Source organism: Nelusetta ayraudi, unplaced genomic scaffold, assembly GCF_046127955.1.
Source record: "Nelusetta ayraudi isolate G7.1 ecotype Tasmania unplaced genomic scaffold, CSIRO-AGI_Nayr_v1 ptg000079l, whole genome shotgun sequence".
Lineage (NCBI taxonomy): Eukaryota > Metazoa > Chordata > Actinopteri > Tetraodontiformes > Monacanthidae > Nelusetta > Nelusetta ayraudi.
Window position 1 is genome coordinate 1,399,497 of NW_027466129.1, and position 10,504 is coordinate 1,410,000.

General features: G+C 48.0%; 1 protein-coding gene across 1 annotated transcript; it reads left to right on the plus strand.

Moving 5' to 3' along the window:
- Nucleotides 1–3,148: 3,148 nt before the first annotated feature.
- hoxa11a (homeobox A11a) lies at nucleotides 3,149–6,199 on the plus strand. Its single transcript, XM_076044365.1, has 2 exons — nucleotides 3,149–4,225; nucleotides 5,253–6,199. The coding sequence occupies exons 1-2, from the start codon at nucleotides 3,481–3,483 to the stop codon at nucleotides 5,483–5,485; spliced, it is 978 nt and encodes a 325-aa protein (XP_075900480.1). The 5' UTR covers nucleotides 3,149–3,480; the 3' UTR covers nucleotides 5,486–6,199.
- The last annotated feature ends 4,305 nt before the right edge of the window (nucleotides 6,200–10,504 follow it).

Genomic DNA, 10,504 nt, shown 5'->3' on the forward strand with positions numbered 1-10,504 from the left:
TTCACAAGCGACACTTTTTTTTATTAAGCTTTTTAGCTTTTTAGAAATTGTATTAATCGGGTTAATGAATGAGATTAATTGATAAGATTATTCCACTAAATTAGAAAAAAACCCCACAAAGTTTAGGACGCACAGGGACCCACGGGTGCAGCGCGTGAATTCACGCGAATCCTCTGCGTAATTTGTAATTTTTGTAGTATTACGTGCACGTATGTGAATGAGTTTTCGTTGTTTTTGTGAGTGTTTGGTGGTTTTCATCGGCTGCATGGGGTCAAATTTGTCTCTGTTTCTCGGCCATGAGTGGCTTTGAAGGTCAGTAAATGTTTCTCTTCTAGAATTTGCTCCTAATTATCCAACGTACGAAAAATATCTTCTGTTTGTTAGACTTTCTTGATGGAAACAAAACAAATTGGATGTGTTTCCGATGTGACGCACTGATCCATTAAAAGAAAGAAAGAATAAGAAGCAACGTTATTGGCTTCATGCTTCAATCTGATTATTTCTGCCTCTATAAAGTCAAATTCCTGGCCTAGACGCAACAGACGGGCTGTGATTGATTGTTGGAGCGAAAGTAAAGTTCACTCCATTTTGCTCAAACTTCGCAGACTCTTTTATCGGCCAATCTCGTAACCCAAAGCCTGCGTAAAGGCAAAAGCAATTAAAGCACCTACATCCGGGGTACGGGGGGCCCAGTGCTCTCTGCGAGGACCCTCTCCTCTCCCTCCCCCGAACTTGAAGTCGACCGTTCAGACAGACAAAGCTTTGGCTTTGAGTTATTTTACGCAGCGTTTGGCTGCAGGACTTCAAAAGAATCAAAGGAAACCTTCAAAACCTCAACCAAACTAGCACATCTCAATGCCAAAAGCACATTTAACGTTGTCTATGGTGCAAATTTCACCCGTATTTTGTGTGTATTTCTCAGACGAAATAATGCTTTTCTGCAGTGACCCTGCTATAGTTTAACTGAGCGTCGAGAAATCGTGTCCTCTTACCTTTTAAACGCAGACTTGACATGTTTCCATGCGGTTGAAGAGCCTCAGCTGCTGACTTTGAGTCCATGTAGGTGGCGACTTCCCATCACGCTTGACCAGTTTTGTGGTGTCTGTCTAGCCGGGGAGGGAGAAAAAGAGCACAGCAGAATTCTATAGCGGCTATAAAAACGCAGGTCTGCGCAGAGCCGGCTTTGCTTTTCCCGGCCACCCTGAGCTCAATTACAGCCTAAAAGCTTCTGCACAACTCTGAGAATTTGTCCGGATTGACCGAGAGGCGGAGCGTGAGGCTGCAGAGACACTCGCCTTGTTTGTCCCTCTGCAAATTATCCAAATAAAAAAGGCCGAGCAGCCGGACGGTGTGGATGGAGGCCTGGCTGCCGGGCAGTATGGCTCGCCACCCCCCTCCCGGGATCCAGGGTCCTCGGGTCCGGGCTCCCTGGCTGGGTGCGAGTCGCTGCTTTCAGCCTGTTAGTAGTTCTGCAGATTACGGATATTTCCAACGTGCCGCCCCAGAACCCACTTTGTGTGGCCGGGCCAGCGCGGCGGTCCTAATCCGGGCTCAGGTCGCTCATTCACAGCACATTAGAGTCAGATTGCAGCCGCTCCACAACAAGCTGCGCGGGGCCTCACGGCTCGGATCAGGTCAGGGCACCGGGACAAGCTCACAAAGTCAAATACAGGAAGTCTGCAGTTCCAAGGCCCCATCTTAAAGATCTCTGTGAAAAGCTTCGATCCTGCGAATAAGTATTTAGCCGTGTGATAGTACGATGTGTTGAAGTGTACAAGTACATATCTTCACTGCAGGTTTCTGGCCGGGTCATTTTTTTTTTTTATTTTGAGCAGACGTTTACGTCCTGAAAAATGCTGTATTGTAAATAAGAAAGTAATTTAATTAAACGTAAAAGTAACCTGTTCATTTTTGGAAACCGTCTGTCTGACAAACAGCCGCGTGAATAAATATTTACTCTGCAGAATCAGGACGGCGCAGCGATTTTTTTTTTGTGAAGGCTGAGTACAATAAATGTTTACGGAGAAAAGAAACCATGAGTGGCAACTCGAAGTAGTTTGTTTTTTTTAAAGATGAATTATTTAATTTTTACGGGCTGTTTAACAGACGAGATGCGATTCTTCACTGAAAGGACCTTCACAGTCTTCTAGCAAAGTCGAGTAAATTCTTCCAGTCTCGGCATAAAAATCATTGGAAAATCTCGGTAAAGTGTAATTTTAGATTTAAAGCTTTCAATGTTGAAGCCCAACTTTAACTTTCAATATATATAGTTTACATTGAAGTGTAAATGTATCCCTGTGTTTTGTTCAGTGCGCAAAGTGTAACAATCTCATGTCAATATCAGTCACCGCCTGTGTTTTCACTTCACCACCGGCACAATTTCAAACCCTCAGCTCTTCTTTTTCTCCCCCCCTCAAAAAAAAAAAAAAAAAAAATTCCGCGCCAGTCTTTGTCTGAGGCCTGATATCGCCGCCGTGTGTGTAGCCGTGCAGTTGAAACATTAGCCGCTACTTTGAACATGACCCTGATAACCAAATGCCCACTGGGCCAAATGCCACGTTGTAAAAAAGCACCAAACGATCATGACTAAGACGTTTCTAAAAGCAGAGCTCGGGAGATAAGCTGCTCGTCTCCTTCCTCCAATTCACCTCCTCCAGCTTATCTGTCAGTAGTAAAAAACCTGCTTTGCCCTCATGTTGTGGTCAGTCGCCGCTCGGACTAATGGACAGTGCATGGAGCCTTTGTTTCCCCACTGCACTTGGTAGAGAGCGGAACAACTGACACAACATTGAAACATGCACTGGATGATCAACGTGTACTTGTGGAAATATTTAAGGGCCAACATATTTTGATATTGTGATATGTTTATATATGTATAGTTCAGTATATAATCTATATAGTTATATATAGAAACGCTCGTTCCACGTTTACATTTCGCGAGGATGTGTATTTGCTTTAAAGGGGGGGGGGATGTTTATTCCTCTCTCTAAATCGCTGCGTGCGCGTTGAGGAATTCATTCTTAAATCGGCATGGAAAAAGAGCGGACCAATGTCAAGCCCCGTAGTACACACACACACACACTTCCCTCCCTCCTGCCCCCCCCCCCCCGCCCCCCTCCCCACACCCCCACACCCCCACACACCCAGGAACGAGCGAGCGAGCAACTGAAAAGCTGTCAGTTCGGGCCGCCCGGTCACGTGACCGCCCTCCTCCGGGCTGGATGGAGATCCTCTCCACGTCAGCTCGACGTCTCCAAACTCGCGCCTGGCTCAACCTGCTTCAAAGAGGCACGAGGCGGCGCGGCGCGTCAGAGCCGTGTTCAGGGCGGTTCGAGGCGAACCCGAGCCCCGCACGCACGCTCACACACACACAAACACGCACACACACACACACACACACACACACATTCACAAACACACACCCATACACACTCTAAGGCTGGCTGGCCGGCTGGCGGAGGGAGACGGAGAGCCGCTACCATGATGGATTTCGACGAGCGGGTCCCCGTCGGCTCCAACATGTATCTGCCCAGCTGCACATACTACGTGCCGGCGGGGGCCGACTTCTCCGGGCTGCCCTCCTTCCTGTCCCAGAGCCCCTCCAGCCGCCCCGTCACCTACTCCTACTCGTCCAACCTGCCGCCGGTGCAGCCCGTCCGGGAGATGACGTTCAGGGACTACGCGACCACCATCGACCCGTCCGCCAAGTGGCCTCCTCGCGGGAACCTGGGGCAGTGCTACCCGGCCGCCGAGGACGTGGCGCACCGGGACTGTCTGTCGGCGCAGTCCGCGGGGGCGGTGGGGGACGTCTTCGGCAGCAAGAGCAGCCCGGCGGCGGCCGCGGCGGCGGCTGCGGCGGCGGCGGCGGCAGCAGCCTACCACCACCACCATCACCACCACCACCACCACCACCCTTCCTCGGGCGCCGCCGCCGCGGCGGCTGCAGCCGTCAACTTCTACGGCAACGTGGGCAGGAACGGCGTCCTGCCGCAAGCCTTCGACCAGTTCTACGACACGGCGTACGGCAACGCGTCCGACAGCAGCCCCCCCAACACCACCCCGAACACCACCACCGGCTTCTCCACGACGGGGGACAAAAGTCCCGGCAGACAGTGCGGCTCGGCGGCCGAGGACGGAGAGGGGAAGGCGCCTCGGGAGGAGACGAGCAGTCCTGAGTTGTCTTCTTCCGGCAACACGGAGGACAAGAACGGCAGCGGTGGCAGCGGTAAGTGTGTGTCCGTGTGTATGTGAGCGTGTGTCCGTCTGCGCGCGTGTCTCTCCTCGGCTGGAGAGGGAGAAAGTTTAGCAATCTTGCGCGCGGCGCTGTTAAAAATTTTTATATGCTGTTTTATAAGCATATAAGGTTTATAGAGGGGCCCGTGGACCCCCCCCCCCACCCCCCATCCACCTCCACCCCAAACCACCACCCCCCTCCCCAACAAAACTTTGTTATAAACTGCCGAATCACGTGTTTGAAATTGGCCGTGAAAGACAACCTGGACCTGGAGACATTTCTTTTTTTCCATGTTCCAGCAGATTTACTGAATGTATTATTGTTGTTTGTTTGTAGAGTTGATTGTGCTACAAGTGTGAATTCTCACGCGAACCTGTACAGTGAGAGTGTGTGTGTGTGTGTGTGTGTGTGTGTGTGTGTGTGTGTGTGTGTGTTGGATGGTGTGTGTGTTTATAAAACGTCGCCGTTTCACGGCTTCTTGACGTTAAAAGAGCGTCGAGGGTGGTGCCTGCACGCTCCCCGGTGTTAAAGCCATTAAAGACTCTCGTGTTGCCATTTGTACATTTACACGATTCTATAAAATATTTTCATATAAACCGCCGAGTGTTTATTTTTCTTCCCCCTCTGTTGAGTTTTTACATTTCTTCCCCATTTTATTCAGCGACTCTCGATGCGTCGATCAGCTTAAAACTATTCTCGGTTGCTCATATATATATATATATATATATATATATATATATATATATATATATAATTATTATTATTATTATTATTATTATTATTATTATTATTAAATTATTATTATTATTATTATTATTTTTCATTGACGTTTTGACACTTGAATTATTGTAATAGGTAACATGTCATTACGGCTTTGTGTAGAGGAAATCCGCTCATCTGGTCCTCATCCAAGACAAATAAATCTCTTGAGCAGAAGAGCCGCGGCTGATTTGAATTGTCGACCTTCACTGACCACACCGTGTTGTTTTGGTTTTTTTTCTTCTTCTTCCCTCCCCAGGTGGACAGAGGACCCGCAAGAAGCGGTGCCCCTACTCCAAGTACCAGATCAGGGAGCTGGAGCGGGAGTTCTTCTTCAGCGTCTATATTAACAAGGAGAAGCGCATGCAGCTGTCCCGCATGCTCAATCTCACCGACCGGCAGGTCAAGATCTGGTTCCAGAACCGCCGCATGAAGGAGAAGAAGCTCAACAGGGACCGTTTACAGTATTACACGTCCAACCCCCTGCTCTAGGGGGCCTGAGGACGGCGCTGCTCCGCGGTGGGACCGAGCGGCGGCGTCCTCATACTGTCGGTGCAACTTTTACGCACCAGGAATGGCCGCAGACGCAGCAGCTTCTGTGGTTTAATTTCAAGTTCGAGGACAGCAGACCTTCCCTGCAGAGTGAGCATGAATTGTAAGAATGATCGGACGCTGAATGTCGTTTTTTTTTTCCTTTCCATTTTTACTCCTCAGACTCTTTCAGGACAAAAGGAAAATGTTTAAAGGGGATTTTTTTTCCATTTCGTACCAGGACTTCGCAAAAGGCGACGTCGATAAGACGAACTGTGGTTCACGGGAAGAAGAAAAAAAGAAACCTCGGTTGCTTTCAGTGGGGCAAGAAAAATAAAAATTTATCAGTCACTAATTGACTGAGTCGGTTGTATTTTGTAATCAAAAATGTATTTTATTTCCCTTTTTTCCTGTTTATTGGAATCAGAACAGAATCGTATTTTAGATCACGGCGACTCCAGAGACTTTGGCAAGAAGTTCTGTATTGGTGTGACCAAATATTACATCCGCAAGGATACGAATGTAACTTTTGTGTGTACTTTTTTGCTCTTTTCTCGTGTTATTAATTTTTTTATATTTATTTCGTCGCTCTCCATCACCGCTGCGGCTGATCCAATCAGTGGCCAATGTCGCGGAGCAGCTGCTGAGAGATCGAGTGTTCATTTTGAGGGGGGAGGGGGGGTGGAGTCAGAGGGCGAACGAGTATTTATAGTTTTCTTATATTTTATTTTTTATCATTTTAATCAACAAATTCACGTTGCCCTCCTGACTGCCCCCCCCCCCCTCTGGATGCTGCACTGACCCTTGCAGGCCCAACCGGACACACGAGCTCGAGCTTTCACGCCGCCATCGTCGCACAGGTGATCGCGTGCGTGGCCGTGAACGCCCCGCGTGCAGCAAGGTCTCGCAGTGATAACAGAAAGCTTCGTAATATGTTATTTTTTCTACCAATCAGGGCTCGTTATCCCCCCCTCGGCATTTGCGGTGCGACTTGGAATCCCAATTGTTGCCCTCAAGACTGTTCAGGTCTAACGCGTTAAATTGAAACTTGATTGGTTATGGCCAAACAACATCAGCAAAACCATTGTGTATTTGTTATTTCCAAATAAAATAAAACATGAAGATGTAATTGAAGATTATAATTCCTGCCTGGTCAATTTTTCTCCACGCGAGTTGAAGCATTTTTTTTGAGTGGATATTTCCAGCGTGGAGAACTGCGAGAAGCTGAAACACTGAGCTGCAGCAGCTGCGATGACTCTCGGTGAAAAGTGAGTAATTTTTTTTTTCTCCTTTTGGTTTTGCAAACACACGCACGTTATAATATAAACTGCACCTTTTTCAACTGTTTTTTTCTTTTTTTCCTGCTTGCATTTTATTTTAACTTTCATTGCCAAATTCCAACAATCCAATCCACCCTACACAGCCATGTGTTGTGTTGTGATTTTGAGCCTCGTCTATCAACATCTTGGTACTTTGCTTACAGGATTATTATTTGTTAACAGTATTATTTGTATATATATGTGCAACTTTTTTTTGCATTCCAGCCAGAAAGTCTTTGCGTCCCTTGTCTTGTTTGCAGATGATACTTTGTGTTTCTTGAACAACATCGATCGTTTCCAAACATCTCGTCAGCCTGCAGGCACTTTGTTGTCCTCTACCGACCCCCCCACCCTCACCCCCGACCCCCATTCCCCCTAACACCACCCCCTTCCGCCGTGTTCAATGTGAGTCTGGGAGATGGTCATTTCTCTGATTGGCCTTGGAAGCAGCAGCAGCAGCAGCAGCCTGGCTGCCTTGGCCGGCAGGGTCGCCATGTTTGCTGTTGTTATCACCGTGTTTATGGCCGCTAGCCGCCGCGCACTGGCGTTCATATATGACAGTCAAAAGGGCCATAAACGCGAGCGGGCACAGAGAGAGAGAGGGGGAGGGAGGGAGGAAGGCTGAAGTTTATGGTTGCTGCTCTCCGCCACAGTCCGGCCTTGCTTTGCTTTGCTCTGCTCTGCTTCGCGCATCCTTTACTGCGCGCTGGAATTCCGTCCCTAATTACGGGACATCCTCCCCCGTTGCCGCGGCAACGCGGCCATAAAAGCTGTCTGAGAGTCTGGGGCATTTGTACAATTGGAGTGCGGTGCAATAAACCGTCTGAGAACCAAGGTTATTAACTGTGTTACCAGGGAGGCGAGAGCAGCAGCAGTGGAGGAGGAGGCCTGGCCGGCTGGAGGAGACCCTCGGCCCGCAGTAAGGCCTCGAATACCCCCCTCCTGTCATCACCACCTCGCACCGCGTGATCCACCTCGATCTGGTTCCGTCGACGAATGGGGCGGATTAAAGCTCCGCGACCACCGGGCGGCGCTACTGGGACCAATGTCACGGCCGTGGATCCATTCGTCTCCGGGCTCGGCAGCTCAATGGCACGCAGGTAAAAGAGAGGCGTGCGTGCGTGTGCGTGCGTGTGTGTGTGTGTGTGTGTGTGTGTGTGTGCACTTTTTCCTCCTTCCTTGGAACCTCTTGTTCGCGGTCCTGACCCTCACTACACACTATACAAACACACTAATACACACATAGACACAACTACACCTACTGCTACAGCACAACACAAATACTACTACAACACACACACACACACACACACACACACCCTCTTCCCGGGGGCCCCAATAAGGCAACACATCTGTGCCAAGGCTTCATGCTGCATGTGCTATTCATTTTTAGCTGAGCTTCAGCTTTTTAATGGCGACCACGACCGGCATGTATACCTGCATGGATGGGTTAGACACACACACACACACACACACACACACACACACACACACACACACCAAATGTTTCCTATTTCTGGAGGATTCTAATGACATTACATAAAGTCTCACTGGGTTGCCAGCCAGCGGATTCAACAGTGTCTGTGTTGCTGACTGGAGGCTGATTTGATTTTTCTTCCCTTGATTGGGCCCAGTGCGTGCAGCTGTGCAAGAACTGCTCCCTTCCTCCGGCTCCCCGCCTTCAAAGTAAAAAAAAAAAAAAAAGCCCTCTCTCGTGACAGTGTGACATGCGTCCGGAACACAACAGCTCGCTGAACGTGCCGAGGGCGCTCACGCTCCTGTTAGAGGAGCATTGATTGAGCTGGTCAGTGTTCCCACTTCCTGTCACAAACCCCAAGTCGCCCTATCGGGTTCTCGGTGTCAGTCCGAGAGGCTCGCGGAGCTTCTTTAATGCGCCACCGAATCCCCATTTTTTTTTTTTTTTGTCTCTGGTGAAAAATAAACGCTTCCGCTGGATGCAATAAAACGCCACGTTATTGTTCATAACGACACTCAGGACGAACATGATACGAGTCAAACGGCCTCCTCGGCCACGATTATATGGGCCGGATCAAAAGCCAGTGGTCGGAGCAAAGTAGTGTGAGGGAAATAATAGCCGGGCAGCTGTGGAAATGAAGATTTAATAGCCACAATTAATAACGGCGGCGCAGGGATATCGATACCCCCCCCCCCCCCCCACCTTAACGCCCCTCCCACCCCGGTGCTGGTGCCACGCCGTGAAGTGTGCGTCCAAAACAATTTAATCTCCGGCACACATAATTAATTGATGTATTGGGTTTCGTTCCCCGGCTCGTGTGTCCCACCAGGGCCGGAGGAGGAGGAGGAGGAGCCGCACTTTGGACTCTGCATGACGGAGGTGTGCTCACTGTGTTGGTGCTGTGCTCAGAAGTTTTTCCAATGTTAGGGCGAAAAATTCACCAACACACCACAAAGCACAGCGCGTTTTCAACGTGCAGCGCCTATGGAAAAAAATAAAGAAAATCCTACATATTCCTATGTCTATATACACACACACACACACACACACACACACACACACACACACACACACACACACAAATAAAAACTGCTGTTTGAAAACTTTCAATGGACTAAATTTAGGAATTTGTGCCAAAAATTCCGCCTCGTACTTGCAGCGCGACGCGAGGCTGCGCACAGCCGGGGGCCAGGCGGCCACCTGGGCCTGCTAATGGCGCTGCTGGCCGGGATTAACTTCAACCTGGAGGCTCGGCAGCATAGCACATGGCCAAGGACACTGGAGGAGGAAGGAGAGTTTTATTGTGGCTCTTATTGCCCCAAATTGGACCGAGATGAGAGGCTTGTACGTGCCGTGTGTGTGTGTGTGTGTGTGTGTGTGTGTGTGTGTGTGTGTGTGTGTGTGTGTGTGTGTGTGTGTGTGTGTGTGTGTGTGTGTGTGCGTGCTCTGTGCGTGTGTGTGTGTTGTCTCAGCAATATATGAAAAGTTTAACCTATACTCGCACGACAGAAATTGAGCGAAATCTGGCATAATTATTATTTTATCTTTAATTCAGAATAAATATTTATTTTCTTTATATGAATAAAATCTCTGTTTTATTTATTTATCTTAAATCAATTAAAACCCACAGGATTTAAACAAACATTATATATATTTCTGTGTATAAATATGTTTATATATGTATATTTAGAATACATATATGTATTATACATATTGTATATGTATATTTAGAATACATATGTTTTATATACAGACAAATATATGAAAAATATGTGTGTGTATTTTTCTTTTTTTTTTTTTTTGAATGCAACATTGTGTGTATTTGTTGTTGAGTGTAAGTTTAGACGCCGCAGACTTTTAGAAATGACATTTATCAAAAGCTGCTCCCCACGGGGCCTCCAATAAAGGAAGTCGGTGTGTATCGCGTTACACGTGTTACCCAAAGAATTTAATCTTTACAAGCTGCAGGATTGTGTCCCTCTCAGATCCAGCTGTTTGTCACCGTGACTCCCGCTACACATTTCTCTCTAATTTGCTGCCCAACCGGTTCGTTTATGCAAGACAATGAATTTGCCAATTCCGTTAAATTTCGCATAATTCAATATTGCGGCCCCACCGCTATCCAAAAACATTTGTTTTATGGAAAATGTTTCGTGTCACGCAGTTCTTTTTCCCGCTTGTTTT

Coding starts and splice junctions, on each gene's coding strand:
- hoxa11a (XM_076044365.1), top strand. CDS start 3,481: ATGATGGATTTCGACGAGCGGGTCCCCGTCGGCTCCAACATGTATCTG. Junction 4,226..5,252: donor GAACGGCAGCGGTGGCAGCG/GTAAGTGTGTGT, acceptor TTCCCTCCCCAG/GTGGACAGAGGACCCGCAAG.